The sequence below is a fragment of the Myotis brandtii genome, unplaced genomic scaffold (genome assembly GCF_000412655.1).
Source record: "Myotis brandtii unplaced genomic scaffold, ASM41265v1 scaffold825, whole genome shotgun sequence".
Taxonomy (NCBI): Eukaryota; Metazoa; Chordata; class Mammalia; order Chiroptera; family Vespertilionidae; genus Myotis; species Myotis brandtii.
Window position 1 is genome coordinate 2,418,219 of NW_005371349.1, and position 20,267 is coordinate 2,438,485.

Here is a 20,267-nt window from a genome sequence, read left to right on the forward strand (position 1 = left end):
CTCGGCTCCCCCTCCCCCCCCAGTCAGAAATGCTCCTCCAGCATCAGTCCAACCCGTGCCTGGTCAACAAGGCCAAGAAGACGCCCCTGGACCTGGCCTGCGAGTTTGGGCGGCTCAAGGTGAGGCCTGCAGCCCTTGGGGGGCTGGTTCTGGGCGTCTGTGGGCGTCTCAAGAGGAGGCTCTACCTGGGTGCTGATTTCTGCAGGTGGCCCAGCTGCTACTGAACAGCCACTTATGTGTGGCCCTGCTGGAGGGCGAGGCCAAGGACCCGTGTGACCCCAACTACACCACACCCTTGCACTTGGCCGCCAAGAACGGCCACAGAGAGGTCATCAGGTACCCATCGCTCCCCCCACCTTCATTTCCTCATCCCCTTCCTGGGGGGCCAGCAGTGTCCCCTCGGTGCCCTGCCCTGCTGCCCTCTTCACCTTTGCCCCCAGCAATTGGCTTCCTCTCCTGCCCCCACAGGCAGCTGCTGAGAGCTGGGATTGAGATCAACCGCCAGACCAAAACGGGCACGGCGCTGCACGAGGCCGCGCTGTACGGCAAGACCGAGGTGGTGCGGCTGCTCCTGGAGGTGGGTGTGGGCGCCTGGTCATCCCGCAGGTGCCCCCAGAGCCCACCAGATGCCGGGTCCGAGGCCGGCTGTGGAGGCTATGAGCGGTGTCCCTCACCAACATGGTGGTGGCCAAGTGGCTGGAGAGCAGCCCCACTTCTGCCCTTTACCGAGTGACCTTGAGCTCGTCCTTGACCCTACCTCTGAGCTTCCATGTCCTCATCTGTAAAATATGGAAATAGTACCTGCCTCCTGGTAGTGGTGAGGATTGTGGGAAATGACCGGCGAGGTGCTTAGTGCTCGCTCACTCCGCACTGTGTCCCCAGGGCGGGGTGGACGTGAACATTCGGAACACGTACAACCAGACGGCACTGGACATCGTGAATCAGTTCACCACCTCCCAGGCCAGCCGGGAGATCAAGCAGCTGCTGCGGGGTGAGTGTGTGGGGGAGACCCCGCCCAGGGGGCCTCCAGTGGGTACCGGGAAGCAGGAGTGGAGTCACACTCCTGGGGCTGGGGCTAGTCAGGGGGAGTGCTGTGGGGATGATGAGGCAGGGACCTGGGAGGGGCCCGGAGGGGACAGCAGGGGTAGGAAGACGTCCTAAGGACCGAGGTGACACCTGTCCTCCTCCTTCTCTTAGAGGCCTCGGGGATCCTGAAGGTTCGAGCGCTCAAGGACTTCTGGAACCTCCACGATCCCACTGCCCTCAATGTCCGGGCAGGGGACGTGATTACGGTGAGGGCCTGGTGCAGGCATTCCTTTGCGAATACAAGTGGTCACTGTCCCTTAGCCCACAGAGCCCACCAGATGCCGGGTCTGAGGCCGGCTGTGGAGGCTATGAGCGGTGTCCCTCACCAACATGGTGGCCAAGTGGCTGGAGAGCAGCCCCACTTCTGCCCCTTACCGAGTGACCTTGAGCTCGTCCTTGACCCTACCTCTGAGCTTCCATGTCCTCATCTGTAAAATATGGAAATAGTACCTGCCTCCTGGTAGTGGTGAGGATTGTGGGAAATGACCGGCGAGGTGCTTAGTGCTCGCTCACTCCGCACTGTGTCCCCAGGGCGGGGTGGACGTGAACATTCGGAACACGTACAACCAGACGGCACTGGACATCGTGAATCAGTTCACCACCTCCCAGGCCAGCCGGGAGATCAAGCAGCTGCTGCGGGGTGAGTGTGTGGGGGAGACCCCGCCCAGGGGGCCTCCAGTGGGTACCGGGAAGCAGGAGTGGAGTCACACTCCTGGGGCTGGGGCTAGTCAGGGGGAGTGCTGTGGGGATGATGAGGCAGGGACCTGGGAGGGGCCCGGAGGGGACAGCAGGGGTAGGAAGACGTCCTAAGGACCGAGGTGACACCTGTCCTCCTCCTTCTCTTAGAGGCCTCGGGGATCCTGAAGGTTCGAGCGCTCAAGGACTTCTGGAACCTCCACGATCCCACTGCCCTCAATGTCCGGGCAGGGGACGTGATTACGGTGAGGGCCTGGTGCAGGCATTCCTTTGCGAATACAAGTGGTCACTGTCCCTTACTTGATGGGGACCTACTGTGGGTTAGGCTCTGTGCTAAGGCCTTTATATGATTATGTCATTGATTTTCCAGTCCAGGTGAGGTAGGCGCTATCACCTTTCCCTTTGTAGAGACAAAATTGAGGCTTAGAGAAGTTAATGTGACTTCCCAAGGCCACATGGCTAGCAAGCAGTGGAGCTGGGATTTCAACCGGGCTGATGCCAGGACTTTTATCTGTATGTTCTAGAACAGGGGTGGGCAAACTTTTTGACTCGAGGGCCACAATGGGTTCTTAAACTGGACCGGAGGGCCAGAACAAACGCATGGATGGAGTGTTTGTGTGAACTAATATAAATTCAAAGTAAACATCATTACATAAAAGGGTACGGTCTTTTTTTTTTTTAGTTTTATTCATTTCAAATGGGCCGGATCCGGCCCACGGGCCGTAGTTTGCCCACGGCTGTTCTAGAAGCACACGGGGGCCTGGGCTGGATGCTGACGGCAGGCGCAGAGCTGTGGGCTGACTTGTGCATTAGAGACCAGCTTCTTGGGGGTGGGGGACCGCAGCTACAGGGCTGGCCGCCTGCCCTGGCTTGGTACGGGAAGTCACCATTGCCTCCCCCTCCCCCATCTGCCACAGGTGCTAGAGCAGCATCCTGATGGCCGCTGGAAGGGCCACATCCACGAGAGCCAGAGGGGCACGGACCGTGTGGGCTACTTCCCCCCGGGCATTGTCGAGGTGGTCAGCAAGCGGGTGGGCCTCCTTGCGCCCCGCCTCCCCTCTGCACCCACACCCCTGCGCCCGAACTTTTCTCGGACACCGCAGCCCCCGGCTGACGACTCCCTGCACCCTCTCACCTATGGCCAGCTCCCTCGGGTGGGCCTCAGCCCAGACAGCCCAGGTACATCCTCCCGGAGGGCAGCCTGGCACCAGGGTGGGCGTCTGACTGCCAGTCAGCTGTTGGCAGGGCCAACTGGGAGTCTAACCCCTTTGCTTCTGCCTTTCCAGCAGGTGACAGGAATAGCGTGGGTAGTGAGGGCAGCGTGGGCAGTATCCGCAGTGCTGGCAGCGGGCAGAGTTCCGAGGGCACCAACGGCCACGGCACTGGGCTCCTGATTGAGAACGCCCAGGTACGAGGGAGAGGGTGTTGACGGGGCAGGGCTCCCCCTCCTGCTGCCACTTCCCCGAACACTGAGTCGCTCCTTCCCTGTGTGCAGCCGCTTCCCTCCGCCGGAGAGGACCAGGGGCTGCCGGGACTGCACCCCCCATCCCTGGCAGGTAGGAAAGGTAAATGGGACCTGGATGGGCTGGGAGAGGTGCAGGTGAGGCGGCTGAGGGCTTGGCACCCCTTCATCCTGCCACCCCTGGTTCCATCTCTGTCCCTCCTTAAAGGCAGCCTGAGCCACCGCCCTCTGGCCAACTGTCACTCTGGGGAGCAGCTCTTCACCCAGGACGTGAGGCCGGAGCAGCTGCTGGAGGGGAAGGTGAGGCCTCCACTGGGCAGGGGGCTGCCGGCCCCGGGTGGGGGTTGCATGGGCCTCAGTATGGACTTCAGTCCCTTCTCAGGCCACTCAGTCCAGGCCCCTAGGGGCGGCTGGGCGGCTGGCTGGGCCCTGGCCCTGGCCCCTGCTCAGCACACTCGGCTCGTTAATGTCAGCCCTATCCCGACCTCAGGATGCCCAGGCCATTTATAACTGGCTCAGTGAGTTCCAGCTGGAGGGCTATACCGCCCACTTCCTGCAGGCCGGCTACGACGTGCCAACCATCAGCCGCATGACGCCCGAGGTGGGTGCCCTGTGGGAGGGCGGGGGAGGGCCCAGGAGGCAGAGCAGGGGCTAATGGCACCACTCTGGGGCAGGACCTCACGGCCATCGGGGTGACCAAGCCTGGGCACAGGAAGAAGATCGCCTCCGAGATCGCCCAGCTCAGCATCACCGAGTGGCTGCCCAACTACATCCCGGTGAGTGGGCGGCCGCACGCGCTCCCACCCTCAGCTGTGGCTGCGGCGCCTCCTGGCTTGGGGCCGAGGCTGCCGCAGTACCACAAGAAGCTGCTGAGCAGCGGCTACGACTCCATGGGGCTGGTGGCCGACCTCACCTGGGAGGAGCTGCAGGAGATCGGCGTCAACAAGCTTGGTGAGCCCGGCTGCACTGGGGCCTCTGGCCAGGCACCCACTTGCCGCCCAGGGTCTTCAAAAACGTTTTCAGGGTCCCGGCCCAGAAGAGAGAACGGGGTTGGAGAGGAACTGGGGTGACCCTGTGCAGCCCCACTAACCCTGCCACCCGTATGCACCCCTCTCAGGTCATCAGAAGAAGCTCATGCTGGGTGTGAAGCGTCTGGCCGAGCTCCGGCGGGGCCTGCTGCCGAGCTGAGCCCAGAGCTACAGGCAGCCATGGCCGGGGGCGGCCCTGAGCCACTCCCCCTGCCCCCTGCCCGCTCCCCAAGCCAGGAGAGCATTGGAGCTCGCTCACGGGGGTCTGGCCACTCACAGGAACAACCTGCCCCTCAGCCCAGCAGTGGAGACCCTAGCACCCCCCAGGAAAGGAACCTTCCAGAGGGCACAGAGCGGCCCCCTAAGCTTTGTTCCCCACTTCCTGGCCAAGGGCCTCCTGGTTATGTTTTTATGTACCCCCAGGGCTCACCCTCCAGTCCAGCCCCAGGGCCACCTCCGGGTGCACCCCGAGCCTTCTCGTACTTGGCTGGCCCCCCTGCCGCTCCTCCAGACCCTCCTCGGCCCAAGCGCCGGTCCCACAGCCTGAGCCGCCCGGGCCCGGCCGAGGGGGAAGCCGAGGGGGAGGCCGAAGGGCCGGTGGGCAGTGCTTTGGGCAGTTACGCCACCCTCACCCGGCGACCAGGACGCAGCACCCTAACCCGGCCCAGCCCTAGCCAGACCCCAGTTCGAGGAGCTCCCCGTAGCCAGTCCTTTGCCCTTCGGGCCCGACGCAAAGGCCCCCCACCACCTCCTCCAAAGCGCCTCAGCTCTGTCCCTGGCCCCACCCCGGAGCCACCTCCGCTAGATGGAAGCCTAGGACCCAAAGAGGGGGCCCCAGGGCCCCGAAGGCGAACACTGAGTGAACCAGCTGGCCCATCAGAGCCCCCGGGCCCTCCTGCCCCCGCGGGCCCCGCATCAGACACAGAGGAAGAGGAGGATCCGGGGCCTGAGGGCACCCCCCCTTCCCGGGGCAGCTCGGGGGAGGGGCTCCCGTTTGCAGAGGAGGGGAACCTGACTATCAAACAGCGGCCCAAGCCGGCCGGGCCCTCGTCCCGGGAGACGCCAGTGCCCACCGGCCTCGACTTCAACCTCACAGAGTCAGACACTGTTAAGCGGAGGCCCAAATGCCGGGAGAGAGAGCCGCTGCAGACGGCACTTCTGGCCTTTGGAGTGGCTACCACCATGCCCAGCCCCTCTGTCCCCATGCCCTCCCAGACCCCCAGCGAGTCCCCTGTGGCTTCTCCCTGCCCTCCTCAGCCAGACCCTAGCAGCCTTCCAACTCAAGGAGCTCCAGCCCCTCTCCCTCCCAGCCCTCCCACCCAGCCCTCCAAGCCCCCCTGCCCTGGGCCAGCTCTGGAGAACTCAGCAGGCAATCGGCAGCGTGGGGAACCAGAGCCCCCAGCTCCGCCCGCTGCCCTCATCAAGGTGCCTGGAGCAGGTATGAGGCAGGGCCTGCGGGGACCGGGCACTGTTGGCAGGGGTTGTGTCCAGCCCAGTTGAGTCACAAGCCAACCTGTCTCTGCAGGAACAGCTCCCAAGCCTGTGTCTGTGGCCTGCACCCAGCTGGCATTTTCTGGCCCTAAGCTGGCTCCCCGACTTGGCCCCCGCCCTGTACCGCCTCCCCGTCCAGAGAGCACGGGGGCTGTGGGCTCGGGCCAGGCCCAGCAGAGACTGGAACGGACCAGCTCGTCCCTGGCAGCCGCACTGCGGGCCGCAGAGAAGAGCATTGGCGCTGAGGAGCGAGAGGGGTGAGGGCTGCTGGGCAGGGAGGGGGAGAAGGTGGCGGCATAGGGAAAGATTCCTCCCATATCCTCTTTCCGGGGGTCCTGGGGTTGGGGGGCAGGGACCTCACAAGCAGATCCTCAGTCTGGGGATCCCCTGTTGGAATGGGAGCAGCCCAGGTCTTGGTCACCTAGGTCTGACCTGCAGGGAAGTTGGCTGCTGCCACTTAGAGGCACATGAGCTTGGACAAGTCATTTGAGCCCCAGTGCACTCCTGTAAGGAAGGGACAGCGACTCCTTCTTGGAAAGCACTTGGCACCAACCAGGCTCAGTCGCAGGGCCCTTGCCCAGGGCTGGTGGGGTGATCTATTGGCCGATCTGACCCGGTGCTCCCCCCCTGCAGCCCCCCCAGCACCTCCACCAAGCACATCCTGGACGACATCAGCACCATGTTTGACGCCCTGGCTGACCAGCTGGATGCCATGCTGGACTGAACTAGACCCACCTGCAGCGTCCATTGCCTTTGCCCCAACACAGACGTTCCTGCCGCCCTAGCAGGGTCCCTCCTGCTGCTCCGAGCCAGTGGCTGTCAGCACTGCAGTTCCAGGGGAGCTGCCCTGGGGGGGGCCAGGGAGCTTGTCAGAACCTGATATCTCAGTGAAACCCCTCCCAGTGTCTAACCTGAGCAGAGCCCTACCCTTTGGTCAGGGACCCTGGTAAGAGCTCCCACCCAGGGAGAAAGGCGGTGGCAGAGCTTCTGTGCCCCTCCCCCCGCAGGTGTCTCACGCCCCTGTGCCAAGGACCTCTTGCCACCCGCTGTGCTGTCCGGTGCAGAGGCCGGAGGAGCGGTGTGTCTGGCCGGGTCCCACAGGTGTACATAGGACATGTAAATAAACACCGGGGCTGCTTGCTGGAGGCGGCAGTGCCCAGGCCAGACGCCGGTTCCTCCCCTGCCTGTGAGGCAAAGCTGGCGGGGTGGGGGCAGCGGGATTAATAGACCCCCAAAGTCCAAACTTTTTCAACTGTAAATGTTATTTTTTAAGCAGAGAGAAATGCATATATTTTAAATGGAATTTATTCTATAACTGCCTGAGAAGACGCAGTGGGGAGGGGCTTCCAGCCACAGCAAGAGTGCCCACTGCCCAGCTCGGGGCTGGAAGCCTGACCTGGTTGGCCGGGCCCTGGCTCTGTAAATTAACCTCTTACCCCAACTAACGCCAATGAAAGTGTCATTCCACGTGATCGCCTGTGTGTTTGGATCTGTGCTGTGGACCTCAGCCGGAACCCCGGGCTCGGTCGCGGCGGAAGGAGGAAGGCTCGAGCCCTCCTCTCCCCTTAGTGGCTGCCTCATGGACCAGCCACAGGTTTTTCTTACACAATTTATAAGTTTTAATACAAACCAGTCTACATTCATTCCTAAAAGGCTCATTTCCAGTAAAAAATATACACCAGTAAAAACATTCTCACAGGAGAACGATGCAGGGGCTGGAGGAGCCCTGGGCGTGTCCCCGAGACTGACTGGTGGCCAGCTCGAGGCAGGCACAGGGAGAGGTTCCAGGGTGAGGGGGGCCTTCACCTTCAGGTCCCTGTGAGGCTCCCCTACAGAGGGAGGAGGGGAAGTGCTTGGCCACATCCAGGTCCCTGCCCCAGGAAGACAGGATGGAGGGTCACCCTGGCCTTCAACGGCGACCTTGAGAGTTGACTGGACCCCCCCACAGCTGCTGCCAATGTTCCTTCCAAAAAGGTTGAGGCCCTGGCCCCACATTCACAGCCCCGCCCAGGGACCCCAGAGCACAGGGCACTGGCTTAGTGCACCCTGAAGAGGGACAGCCCCCGGAGGAGTGGGCTGGGAGCCCCTTTGCGAAGCACATGAGGTCAGACATTCAAGAAGGCCCCTGGTGAGGCCCAGGGAAGAGCCAGGGCTGTCCTGACACGGCCTTGGCTCCTTCACTCCACAGTAGCCCTGGGGTCAAGACGACAGCTGGGTCTGGCACGGGGATCTGGGCCTCCAGTGCCATGGGGCACAAGAGCAAACCCTGAAACATTCATGATACCAACTCCCCAGACTCAGAAATGGGTCTGGTGCTGTGACCACTGTGGCCAATGGCTCAGAAGGGAGAGTTCATGCCCAGCTTGGTTTCAAACTGCAGCTTCTGTCGCTTCTGGTAGCGGACCCGGACCCTGGGGGGGCGGGGGGGGGGGCAGGAGATTAAATCAGGGGTCAGGGCAGGCCACAGGAGGAGGCAGGGATGGGTAGCCAGGAGGCGAGGGAATGATGCCCAGGGGATGACAGGCTTAGGGAGCAGGCCCGGGCCCAGAGGGAGTGCCCTGCTGGTGGCTCACCGGATCTCGTGCAACTTCACGATCTCGTTGCTGACCACCACGAGGACCAGGGACAGGCAGCCCAGGAGCCACGTCAGCAGAGGCACGTCCTCCAGGCCAAAGTGGACGCGGCTGTCCCTGTGCGTCCACAGCTGCAGGTCAACCACCGTCTGGACCACCTGCCCCAGCAGCCTGCAGGCGGGGGTGGCAGCGCCGGGTCAACCTGGGACTTCTCGCTCCCTTCCCTGCTTTTCTCAGTACAGCAGTAGCTCAAGAAGGGCACCCTTCAATCTCCGGCCCAAACCCCACCCTCAAGTCATAGCCCTGCCCCAGCCCCCGCCCCCTCCTCCAGCTGAGCCACACTCACACCACGGGCACCGTCATGGACCACCAGAGGTTGGTCAAGGGGCTCTTTCTCCACAGGGGCTTGGTGCGATGCACGTGGGTGACAGAAATGAAGACTGGAGAAAATGGCATCAGAGGGGGCGTCAGACTTGCCACGGCCCAAGGCCTGGTCCCCGGGGCACCCCACCAGCCACCACTGGCCCCCTTCCGGGAGCCCTTACCAGTGTGCAGGACGATCAGGGCGGCAGTGAGCTTCTGAGCCAGTAGCAGCCCATTGGCAAAGTCATCAAACCAGGCTGGAGCCGTGTCAGCATGGCTGCCAAAGCAAGATGTGCACTCAGCCCTCTCTGGGCCCTGCGGAGGTGGCCTGGGGGCGAGGTGGGGCCGGTGGCGGGACTCACCTGGGCAGCATGATGGAGGAGCAGTTGGTGAGGTTGCGGGCCCGGGAGCTGTCACAGAAGCTCTGCAATGTGAAGCCAAAGCAGATGAGGCACGAGCCGATGGTGAGACTGAACTTGAGCAAGAAGCAGAGCAGGAAGTAGTGCTGGGTCTGCGGGAGGAAGGAGGCCTGTCACTCCAGAGGCCACGGCCCCTCCGGCACTTGGCACTCAGATTCAACAGACTCTTCAGTGAGTGGGCAGCCCGGATGGGGGAACCGAGCAGGGACTGCCCGCCCCGGCGAGGCTCTTTCCCAGCTCTGTCCCCCCACCTCCCTTTGGTGGGGGGCATTGTGATGGAGGCCCATCTGATCACTCCCTGCCTCAAGGATCAGCCTCTTCTATGCTCATTCCTGGGAAAGGCCCAGGCTCACAGGTCCACTTCGCTTACCTTCTTAGGAATGGAGAGGAGGTTTTTCCCTGTTGCCACAGACATGACGGAGCTATGGGGGGGCTTCCCCAGCAGAGAGATGCTGAAAAGCAGAGACTGGGTGAAGGGCGGCGCCATGACCCTCTGTGTCCCAATTCCCATGTGAGAAGCCTTTTTGGAGTCTTGGGAGCGCGGTCAGGGTTGGTGGGCGGGAGGGATAAGACAAAGGGGCACCCACCACAACACACACCCATGCTCCCTCTGCGAGAGGAGGTGAGCACTGAGCAGGGCTCCCTGAACCCAGGCTCCTGGGGTGCTCGGTGACCTCCCATCCCGGCTGCCTGGTCCCACCCCGCCTGCCTGGGCACAGAGGGCCGGCCAGCTTCTCACCTGAGCAGGGGATAGCAAAAGCAGGACAGCCACAGGATGTCGGTGGTACTGAGCAGTGGTGGCAGCTGGACTAGGCAAGAGAGGAACTGGGCCAGGAGAGCCCCGGAAGCACGGTTAGATTCTGACAAACAGGACACTGGGAGCCCCGAGGCTGCCTCGCCCTGGGCCCAGACAGACGCTCACGTCCTGGCCTAGTGGAGCTGGGGCTGGAGGGGACACTATTCTGCTCAGGGGTCATCTCCAAAAGCCCACGGTGTCAGGGGGGCTCTGGGGGCCCCTAGGCTGTGCTGCATCCTCCCAGCTCCCAACTGGCCTCAGACTCTGGCCCTTGAGCAAAGAAGCAGGCGGGGAGGGGACAATGTCTGTGCTGGCCCGGCTCACCTGGATGACCACGAGAGACAGCTGGCACTGCAGCAGGAAGAGGAAGCACTTGCGAATGCCATAGGTGGCATGCCGAGCCTAGGGGCCGGGGAGGACAGACCCTATAGCTGACAAACCTCAGCCAGGAGCCAGATGCCCCAATGCTCCTGCAAACCAAGCTGCCCGGGAGAGCTTCGCTTGGAGGCAACCCCGAAGGATCCTGTGTCCTGATAACCCCCCACCCCAAGCAGGCCCTGCACCCCCGCTCCCACCACCAGCCCAAGCCCCCACCTGCTCGATGAGGCGGATGATGCTGATGGTCTCCTCCTGGCGGAAGGCCAGGGAGCAGGGCAGGCTGTTGAGCTGCCCCGAGAGCTGCAGGGGAGAAAGGCCATCCGAGGCCTGGGCCATGTTGGTGCTGGTGGCATAGCCGAAGGTCTCCCAGGAGCAGCGGGATGGGTACAGGGGGTCCAGGGCAATGCTGAGCAGCACAGAGGGAAGCGTACCCATCAGCTGTACTTCGAGAGACCCCATCTCCCACAGGATGGGGCGAGCACCTGCTCCCTCTTCTCCCCACCATGCCCAGGTCCCTTGGTCCCCTCAACCAGGGCAAGATCAGCCATAATATACACCCCAGCCCCATGCAAACCCAATCTGGGGTTTCCGGGAGGCAGAGGCGGTGCCCCTGACCTGATATCGCTCTGGAGGAAGAGGCAGCTGTTCCGCAGGTTGGCAGAGCTGCCCAGGCAGCAGGTCACCTCCCCGTACTCCTGCATGATCTTGATCATCTCACACATGGCTGAGGGCAGAGTCAGTCACAAGTCAGGCAGGCGGAGCCCCCCAGGACAGGAGGAGACAGGAAGTGGGCTCCCCCTTTGTGACTATCCTACCCAATCCTATGACACTCCTGACTCCCCGGAATGGGCACGCCCATGGCTCCAGCCCACTAGACTCCCCAGCTCCTCCCAGCCCAGGTGCCTTTGCTCCCTGCAGGGGAAGCCCACATTTCCTCAAGAGCTCATGGGATCCCAGGCCTTGTCAGCGCTCAGTGGAAGGGAACGGGCTGCCCGAGTCACTGTGGCCACAGTACTCACTCTCGGGGGTACAGTCAGTGAACAGGGGCACTAGCAGGGGCACGTTGTCGATGTTCTGCAGGTGGGGCCGCACCTGGTGGATGCCCCGGGGCAGCTTGGCCTGGAGAAAAAGCAGAGATGCCCGTGACCCTCCCTCCTCTGCCATGTGCCACTTCCAGGGGCCGGCGGCGAAGACCCTGCTGCCGTACCCGGTTGCAGTCCTCCAGGAAGCTGGGGAGGTCACTGTCCGTAGGCTGGAAGCTGATGAGGTCGGAATGGCCCTCCTCCATCATCAGGAGCCCTTCTGCGTCATCTCGGGATACTGTGGGGATGAAAGGCCGTTCCTCACCTTGGGGCCAGCCTTCTGGAGGCCTTTCCTTGCCCTGCAAATGGCATGGAACTTCCTGCCCGCAGGTCCCCTCTCCTCCCCTGTCAGCTGCTATTACCACAGGGAGATCTGAGCCATTTTCCAAGGGAATGTATGTATCAGGAGGGCTTTATGGGGCTCTTTCTGGAATAGCTCCAAGGTGGGGGGAGTCACCCACCCCCACCTTGTCCCCACCACAAACCTTTGCCCTCACCCTGATTCAGGTCATCGTGCAGGGAGCCAGCGTGGCTGGGGCTGGAGGGGGGGATCTCGGAGCCAGGCATGTCCCCATTGGGTGTGAGGGAGATGTGGCAGTTCCAGCCTGTCTCCAGGCCCATCTTCTCTGCAAACACCTGCAGAAGGCAGATGGCCATGAGCAGAGGGGCCCCGAAGCCCGTGGGAACAAGGGCCAGTGGCGGCAGAGGGGGTGGCTCTCCCCACCTTGCTTTTGAGCTCATCCTCCAAAGAGAAGTAGACGAAGCGAATGCAGGCATTGACCAGCCCGTCGATGAGGCGCACGACGTCCAGCCGGGCCTGGTACTGGGAGGACACCATGCCCATGAAGATCTGGCCGCTCAGGGCCTGCATGCAGTCTTCCTTCTCCAGCACCTCCCCGATCCCTTCTTCAGGTCGGCACAAGGCACCAAGACCAGCCAGGACACGGCCCAGTCAGGACACCCGGAACCAGCAGATTCCAGGAGGCAGCCCAGGGCCACACACACAGATGCCACACCCAAATCAAAGAGCACGCAGGCCCCAGCGGACCACACACAGCCACGCACGCACACAGCCGGGGCACATGGAGGAGCCAACAGACACAGGAGAGAAGACAATGAAAGGCACTCATCAGTCCGGTGACAATCCCACTGAGTGACAACAGCCCAGCCCTGGTCTGGACAAGGGGGCTGGCCCCACCCTTGGCAACGGCTTCAATTCATCGTCTCTCAGATCATAAGACCCCGTGAGTTTGGCGGAGAGGAGGGTGGGGGTCAGTGGAGCTCTGAGTCCCTCTGTTCCTGCAGGGTCGGGGACCTGGCCTTTGTCTGACTCAGAGAGGCTCATGCTCTACCGCTGCTATTGTGTAACTTTCACAGAAAGCGGTTTTCTATATGTCGTCCCACTGGAGTGTCACAAGAAACCCGTGAGGAGGACAGAGCAAGCACCCAGTTTATACGGGAGAAGACAAAGGGACTCCCCCACGTCACCAGATAGTGACTGCACCCCTGGGCGTTCCAGGTCCAGGGCTGTGCCCACTGTCCCCTCTGCCCTCGGGAAGCCCTTCCCGCTCTGGCCCCCACAGAACGGCTGCACACAGTACCATCGGAGCTCCAGCTATTGTGGCGGGTGCTCAGCTTGATGGGGATGGTGCTGGGCAGTTCGCACAGGGTGAAGATGCTGTTCTGGCCCGGTGCCTGCACCAGCTCGATGCACTTGCCATTGAGCTGGGAGGACAGACTGCAGCTCATGGGCTTGTAGGCGAAAGCAGAGCAGTAGCCAGACAGGCAGGCGCGCTGGTAGAAATCCAGCACTTTCTTTCTGCCAGGGAAGCAGAGTGGAAGTGAGGCGAGTGGTCCTAGGACGCCACAGGACTGTGAGCCGGAAGGCAGACCGCCTGAGCCCAATGCTCTGGCCCCTCACCCACCTGTCGGAACCCGAAAGTGGGTAGATGTCAGCTCCATCCCAGAAGTCTGTGCAGGCCTCCAAGACCACGTCTGCTGTGCCATGGGACAGCATCTGTTCTGTGCCTGCGGGGAGTGAATAAAAAGGCCAGACCATCAGTGCCCAAGCCACCCCTGCTGCTCACTCTGACCTCACAGGTAGCACTGCCATCGTGGGGTGGAGGGAACGAGCCAGGCCTGGCAGTAGCGAGCCTGTGTAGAACGCTGCTGGGCTTGTCATGCAGGCACTAAGCTGCCCATCCTTCAGACAGTCCCATCCTCTGTGACTGCCACCATCCCAGCCTGGTTCCCCAAACCAATCCCTGCCACATCTGAGGTCTTAAGAAGCTGCCTGGTGCTCATCTACTCATCCCAAAAAGGGACAAGGAGGGCAGAGCCTCGGCTAAGCTGATGGAAGGTTTGTCCTGATGTGGGCCAAGCACGGGAGGCTCACTGGTGGTGGTGTCCTTGATGAAGAGGCTGATCATGTGGCTGAGCGGGGGGCGCCGCTTGGTGACACAGGACAGCCTCCCCAGGGAGCTCTCCTTCACCATCTCGGCACTGGGGAGGCGATAGAGCGCCAGGTGGTTCTGCTGCTTGAAGAGCTCCTTGGCCCCAGGAGTGAAGCCTGCAGGGGGAGGGCAGCAGTCAGGGCCTCTGGGAGGAAGCCCAGCCACTGCACCTGCCCCCCGCCCTCCACCTCATGGGACGAAATCCATGCTGGATGGCCCCTTCCACCTCTCCACCCCAAGTTCTGTTCCCAGATTGGGAAGCACTGTCAGACAGCAGTGCCTGGTAAAGGGCAAGGACCAGGAGCTAGGAGGCTTCCCGGGGATCTCAATAAACGCCATGCCCGGGACTGGTCTGTCTGGAGTTGGTGGCCACGCACCGATGAGGCGGGCGAGCTCGCAGAGCCCCCAGGGCACGTGGACGGGCAGCACGGCGCTGTGGCTCTCCTGCAGGGCGATGTTGCACAGGTGGTCGGAGAAGCGGCACAGCCGCTCGGTGACGCTGGCGTTGCACAGGTTCAGCAGCACGTTGAGGCCCAAGGGCTTGAGGGAGGTGAGGTGCAGCTGCCAGTTGGAGTCATCAAACTGGATGCAGGGGGGGTTCTGCTGGTCCTGCGACAGGCTCAGCATCTCCAAGTGGTAGTCACACACGAAGTCCTCCGCCTCGTAGGGCTCGCTCTCCAGCCCAGGCTGCGTCTGGGGGCCACGTGGAGGGGACGGGGGCCTCAGACTGGGACGGGTGTGGGGTGCTCCTGAGAGAAGACCCCCCCTTCCCAGCACAGCATGCTCACGCTTCCCCAGCCCTCCCGGAAATCCCCGCCTTGTCTTTCTGGAGTTCCTGGCTGCTTCTAGATCTTGTGCCCAATGACACTGGCAACACCTAAGAAGAGGTGAACAGACCAAGGAGGAAACAACGAAGGACCTTTCTCAGGGAAAATATTTTCGAGGGAGGCACTGGCAGGCTGCGGCTAGGAGGAAGGGGCCTCCCACACCAATGGCCAGCAGCGAGATCCAGGGAGGGGCAAGGGCCGACTTCACAGAGGAGCCGCGGGCGAAGCCACAGGAGGTGCCCTGCCAGGCCAAGCCTGGGGACCTGAGAAGCTGTGCTTCCGGCGCCACCCACCAGGCTGGCTGCTCCCCTCGGGCCCCTGCAGCAGGGGAGGCTGGACGCCCTGAGCCTGACCGCGGGGGCTGCTCTCCGCCCCCTCACCTTGCCGGGCTCATCCTCACAGCCCTCTGGGTCCCTGTTGAAGCTCACGTTCGAGCCGGATGGGTGTTGGCTGTGGCCGTGTGCTCTGTGGTGAGAGCAGGGCTCAGGGACCTTGGGGCCGTCAGCAGGCCAGTCGCCGCGCTCCTGCTCATTGGCCAGGTGCAGCGTGGTGTTCAGGGAGCCAGCCAGGAGGGCATCCCGTTCGTGGGGCTGAGGAGAGCAAGGGGTACAGGCCTCAGACCAGGGTCCCGACGGCCGCCTGTCATTGGGCACAAGACACTGGGAGGCAGGGTGCTGACGTCCCCTCTGCCTTGTGGGGGCTCCGCCTGCACTGCTCAGAGGCAGATCCTAATGGTGCCCGTGCCCTCCTTCTCCCTTCGCCTCGCCCTCCCTGAGCCCCCGCCGTACCTCCTCCTCCACCTCGGGGTGGCAGAAGGAGCGGGTGGACAGGTCATCTGTCAGGTCCTCGTGGCTGCTGTGCGGAGGCTCCACCTTCCCACTGAAGAACAGCACGGTCTCTGGGCTGGGATTTGGCCACGACAGGATCCCCTGTTTGTCCACACAGCACAGGACCTGTGGGGAGAGATGGTGAGGGAGACGGGCTTGGCATTCCCCCACCTGCCAGGGGCCGTGGAGGGGCAGACAGGCACCCAGGTGCGGCAGGAAGCAGGCCTGCTGAGGCGGGCCCTCCCGCAGGGCCCCTCACCGTGACGGAGCCCAGGCTGTGCAGCAGGCTGGAGCTGTGGCTCAGCGTTGACGACGTCCCCTGGATCACCCGCAGGAAGTGGCCCCAAATGCTGCGCAGCATTTCCTGGTGGGAGAAAGTCCGTTTGGGACTCAGCCACATTTCCCAGGAGAGAGCCTCTGGGGTCACCAGAGGCAACGGTCCAGGGGCACCCGGAAGCGGGGGTGCGGAGGCATTTGTCCGGGCAGGGCAGCAACACACTGCCCGTGTGAGACGAGGACTCGGGGCTCTGAGAGCCTCCTGGAGGCTAGAAGGTCATAAAGTGGGGGTGTCCAGGGTTCCAGAAGGGACCTGGGGCAGGATCGGCCCGGTGAGTGTACCTGAGTGGACACGGCTTCTGTGTAGCTGCTGAGAGTGTCCTCCGAGAACTTGGCCAGCTGCACGGAGAGAAGGGGGAGCTCAGGGAAGACACTGCCCTCACACAGGCCTCCACGCTGGCAGGCGGGGCCCCACACCGGCAAGGCTCCTAACATCTGGGCAAAGGACGGCCCCAGGCAGCCCCGTCCCCTGTGTGCTGAGAGCCGGGAGGCACTCACACCCCCAGGCCTGGCCTGGAGGCTCTTCTGGGTGGAAAGGGGCCTGCACTCCCACTCCTGTCCCAGTTCCCTGGGGCAGAGCCGACTCCCTCTGTACTTCCTGTCTTGGCTCCTTTTGCACGTGCCCCCAGATGCCTTGGGAAAACCTACCAGAGAGCTGGGGGAGCCCTTGCTCATCTGGGCCAGGACCCGGGCTTCTCCGCAGGCGGTTGCCAGGACCCAGAGGACTGGAAAGAGCAGGGGGAGGATGGGCAGGACGCCATTCACCTGCGAGAGAGGGACCCACACTGAGGGCTCTGGAAGAGCGGCTGGCACCAGGGAGGGCGGGCAGGGCTGGGGTGAGGGGACAGGACAGCTGTCGGGGGCAGGGAGGGAGGAAGGGGAAGCAGGTGTTCTTAAGCTGAAGCCTAAGGGACCCCTGGCTGCAGAGAAGGAGGGACAGCCAGGGAAGGAGGAAAGCATGCCGAGAGGAAAGGAGGGGGTTACCTGTAGCTGGAGGAGGGTGTACTGCCAGGACGTGACCCCGGGGGCGTGCAGCATGAAGCGCAGGGCGTTGGTGATGAGGAAGCTGGCCTGTTGGGAGGGGGAGAGGTGCAGCCTTAACCCCCCAACCCCAGAGAAGACCCAGGCTCTGAGGCTCCCCTTCCTCTGCCCACTCACCCCCCGACACTGGCTGGCTCACTCTGGGACCCCCGTCTCCACTCACACACTCACCTGAGCTGGCCCTGAGGCTCCCCCACTTCCCTCTCCCCTGCCCCGGCGCCCCACCTCACGCACCAGGACCACGGGCATGGCGTAGTGCAGCATCACCGACTGCACCGTGAACCTCTCGTTGTCCAGAGCAGTGATGGGGCGGGACAGGGCCATGTCCAGGCACCATCTGCAGAAAGAGGTGAGCCGATGCTCAAAGGAAAGGCCAGAAACGCGCACCTTCACTGAGCACCGGCACTGAGCATCTCGGAGGCCTGCGATTCCCTCCTATTCCTCAGCCCCAGCCAGGTGGCCGGGGAGAGTGGCCTGTGCTGGCCTCCAGAGCCATGCCCTCAGAGCTCGAACTGGGAGGGGAGCCATCGCTGGGCTCAGAGTGCCCACAAGATGCTAAAGAGAGGAACCTACAGAGGGCCTGGCCTAAGGGGCCTCAAATGGACAGGCTCCTTCTTTGTCCCCCACCCCCAGCTCACAGAGGCACTGGGAAGAGGAGAGGTCAGGGGTGCGGGGAGCAGGAGAAAGGCAGGCAGCACCCCTACCTGATGTTGTCGATCACGGGGGTCTCAAGGACACGGAACAGCCGGTGCTGCTGGGGGTTCTGCGGCCCTTTCTTCAGCTCTCCCCGGGGGGAGGGCGGTGGCGAGAAGGGGGGAAACAGGTCTCCGGGCTCCAAGACGATGTGCTCATCATCCTGCCAGGGACAGAGGGGAGGCGGGGAGGGTGAGGAAAGGCTGCTCTCGGCGGCCCCTCTTCCTTGACAACTCCAGCGAAGTGGGGACATCAGTTAGCAGAGTCAGCTGGGGCGGGGCCTGTAGGACTGGATTCCTGGTGGTTTGAGGATCAGAGAAGAAAGAACAGGACAAGGTGGAGAAAGATGTCCCAGCCCTTCTTTGTTCCCCAAGAAGCTGTGAGCTGGCCTCCGGGGAGCTTCAGGATTAAGACTGGGACCCTCCCACCGCTGCCTGTGGACTCTCCCGCTGCATTTCCAGGGAAGGAGAAAAGTCTCGCGCTACCTTGATCCCCCTCAGAGAGGCGAACGATTCCTGGCCGGGCCTCAGAGCTATGATGTCTCCTTCTACCAACAGGCTAACTGGCAGGTTGACCAGATGTCCATCTCTGTAGGCCCAGTGCAGGGACCAGGACGGTGCAAAGGGCATGTGGAGGTCGGGGTACATGGCATCTGGCCACTTGATCTCCTTGCCATCCTTGAGGGCATCTGATGAGAACGGAAAGAGGGAGACCACCTGACCCAGGGCACCAGCCAGACCCAGCACCTCGGAGCTTAGCCTGCCCGTGAAGCCTCTCTGAAATCCCGCATCCTTTCCAACACTTCCCCTCTTTCTAGGCCGAAGCCTTTCCCAGCCACTCAGCCCCGGCACTTCCACCTCCTCTGAACACTGAAGCTCTTATTCTCTGTTTCCTTGTTCCTTTCAGATACATTTCACAACCATTGCTGAGGGTGTGCTGGGCCCCGTGCAAAGGTCAAAGGTGAGGACGCCACAGTCCCTGCCTTGAGGAGCCACCACCTAAGAGGGGGAGTGAGACACGTGAGCAGATAACTCCGAACAAGGCAAACACACAGGCTAAGAGTGTTAGGGAAGGTCCCGGAGCTGCAGGAGCACAGAGCTGGGGCAATCAGAGGTGGCTTCATGGAAGAGGGAGCACTGAGGATGGGCCTTGAAGAATGGCGAGGTTTCTGTTGGCCGGAGGTTGTGAGGGAAAAGCATGCTGGGTGAGGGACAGCAGGACAAAGGCAATGGAGCAGGGAAGTCCTCAGTGGGCTGGGAAGTGGGGAGGGGGAGTGGTTTTAACGTGAGGATGAGGAGCAAGAGAAGAGGCTGGAGGAAAAGGTCAGAGCTTGTGCCAGAGGTTCTGGGGAGCCATTGATAATGGCTTAGATAAACAGGAGGGAGCCACTGATGGTTCCTGAGCAAAGACTAGCTCCCCGGTCACCGCTGCACTCCCAGTGCCTACAAGGCTGCAATGAGTGAATCATCTCACGTTCTCACTCAGGGCTGCAATCCCCACTGCCCAGGAGAGAAAGGTCTCATGAGAGGAGATGCTGTTCTCTTACAAGACCACACACTCCGGGGAAGCAGGACCCACTGTCTCCAAAGAGCCTGATGCGGTCGTCATCCACGGCCCGGGCTGCAGAAGCACTGACCGCGAGGCGGGATGAGCAGGAACCGCCTGCCTGCGCCATTCCCTTCTCCTTTAGGAGCTGGGCTGCCCCACCCTGAGCTCCCGGCTCGCTTCCCAGCCCCAGTTCTCAGGCTTCTCTGGTCCATTATCCCGCCTCCCCCAGCCCAGAACCAGCAGACAGGGCCGACTTGGAAGAGAAAATCTGCCTGTCCTGCCAAGGGAGAGGGTCTTCCCTGTTAGTCTCCCACCGGACGGCGAGCCTGCAAGCCGACTGGCTGCTATGAGCCTCCCGGCCACTGCCCGGGCACCCACAGCGGCCCCACGGCTCTCACTGTCCTGCTAACTCGCTGGATGCCCAGAGCCCCCGGATGCCGACCAGAGGCAACGCCTATGTGCTGAGGCTCAGGAGGGGCGTCCTTCCTCTGGCCCATCACAAAGCACCTTTCGCCTGACCCTGGTCTCACCTTGGATTTGGTCGATGATCCCTCGGAGCCTCCACTCCACCTCCCGACGTTTCAGCCGATCTTGCCGTGCGATGAGGATGAGGTTGAGAAGCAGCAAGAGAAACAGCGCCGAGGCATTCACCAGCTCCACCCCGTGGCTGGCGGGAAGGTGAGGGCTACTCGCACCAGCCCAGCCAACACAGGGCCCTGGACTCCACAGTCACAGCCCACCCAGTTCCCCTGCAAGAGTGTCGAGTCTGGTTCCGCCAACAACTAACCAAGGGACTAGGATCCCTACACAGCTCAGGCGCCGGCTGTGGGGGCAGCTTTGGGGGAGCAGCCCATCTCCCCTGGGATGTCGTAGGTGGGATGGCAGACTCGGCTGAGGCAGGAGAGGGAAGGCCCAGAGCCCGGGGTAGGAGAGGCTGGGCAGGAGCCATGTACCTGCCGGCCGGCTGGCCCCCGTAGCAGCCCAGCAGCAGCAGCACCGCCAGCAGCATGAGCGAGGCGCCCGGCCAGTGGAAACAGGAGCAGCGGTTACTGTGATGCAGGAAGCTGCTCCTCCACATCTCCTGGGGGGTGGGGGGGGGGGGGGGGGTGGGGCCCCGCACCCTGTCACACACAGAGCAGGGCCGATCAGGGGGTTGGGGCGCTGCACC

The 20,267-nt window shown here is 62.6% G+C and overlaps 2 protein-coding genes across 7 annotated transcripts in view; one reads left to right on the top strand and one right to left on the bottom strand.

Annotated features, from left to right (window-relative positions):
- CASKIN2 (CASK interacting protein 2) overlaps positions 1–7,235 on the top strand; it is a 13,984-nt gene extending 6,749 nt beyond the window's left edge. Inside the window, 15 exon segments of the mRNA XM_014531776.1 lie at positions 4–119; positions 206–336; positions 469–577; positions 883–991; positions 1,198–1,292; positions 2,700–2,961; positions 3,069–3,190; positions 3,278–3,338; positions 3,453–3,544; positions 3,735–3,845; positions 3,919–4,195; positions 4,362–4,422; positions 4,425–5,710; positions 5,798–6,020; positions 6,397–7,235. Of these exon segments, the coding sequence (XP_014387262.1) occupies positions 4–119; positions 206–336; positions 469–577; positions 883–991; positions 1,198–1,292; positions 2,700–2,961; positions 3,069–3,190; positions 3,278–3,338; positions 3,453–3,544; positions 3,735–3,845; positions 3,919–4,195; positions 4,362–4,422; positions 4,425–5,710; positions 5,798–6,020; positions 6,397–6,487 (3,146 nt within the window). The 3' untranslated portion in view covers positions 6,488–7,235.
- TMEM94 (transmembrane protein 94) overlaps positions 7,053–20,267 on the bottom strand; it is a 31,895-nt gene continuing 18,680 nt past the window's right edge. For 2 of the 6 annotated variants that reach the window (XM_014531762.1, XM_014531760.1), the window contains 29 exons: positions 20,053–20,180; positions 19,630–19,766; positions 18,037–18,239; positions 17,563–17,714; positions 17,093–17,195; positions 16,802–16,888; positions 16,466–16,582; positions 16,100–16,156; positions 15,741–15,845; positions 15,443–15,607; positions 15,035–15,244; positions 14,205–14,520; positions 13,770–13,943; positions 13,300–13,402; positions 12,976–13,193; positions 12,099–12,280; positions 11,860–12,010; positions 11,500–11,612; positions 11,312–11,411; positions 10,908–11,016; positions 10,509–10,698; positions 10,239–10,316; positions 9,858–9,943; positions 9,489–9,570; positions 9,062–9,210; positions 8,882–8,976; positions 8,683–8,776; positions 8,337–8,507; positions 7,053–8,174 (listed from right to left, as the gene is read on the bottom strand). In XM_014531762.1, the coding sequence (XP_014387248.1) occupies positions 8,102–8,174; positions 8,337–8,507; positions 8,683–8,776; positions 8,882–8,976; positions 9,062–9,210; positions 9,489–9,570; positions 9,858–9,943; positions 10,239–10,316; positions 10,509–10,698; positions 10,908–11,016; positions 11,312–11,411; positions 11,500–11,612; positions 11,860–12,010; positions 12,099–12,280; positions 12,976–13,193; positions 13,300–13,402; positions 13,770–13,943; positions 14,205–14,520; positions 15,035–15,244; positions 15,443–15,607; positions 15,741–15,845; positions 16,100–16,156; positions 16,466–16,582; positions 16,802–16,888; positions 17,093–17,195; positions 17,563–17,714; positions 18,037–18,239; positions 19,630–19,766; positions 20,053–20,180 (3,948 nt within the window). In that variant the 3' untranslated portion in view covers positions 7,053–8,101. The remainder of the gene's footprint in view (positions 8,175–8,336; positions 8,508–8,682; positions 8,777–8,881; positions 8,977–9,061; positions 9,211–9,488; positions 9,571–9,857; positions 9,944–10,238; positions 10,317–10,508; positions 10,699–10,907; positions 11,017–11,311; positions 11,412–11,499; positions 11,613–11,859; positions 12,011–12,098; positions 12,281–12,975; positions 13,194–13,299; positions 13,403–13,769; positions 13,944–14,204; positions 14,521–15,034; positions 15,245–15,442; positions 15,608–15,740; positions 15,846–16,099; positions 16,157–16,465; positions 16,583–16,801; positions 16,889–17,092; positions 17,196–17,562; positions 17,715–18,036; positions 18,240–19,629; positions 19,767–20,052; positions 20,181–20,267) is intronic. The other 4 variants (XM_014531764.1, XM_005884280.2, XM_014531761.1 and 1 more) reach the window with 4 other exon arrangements.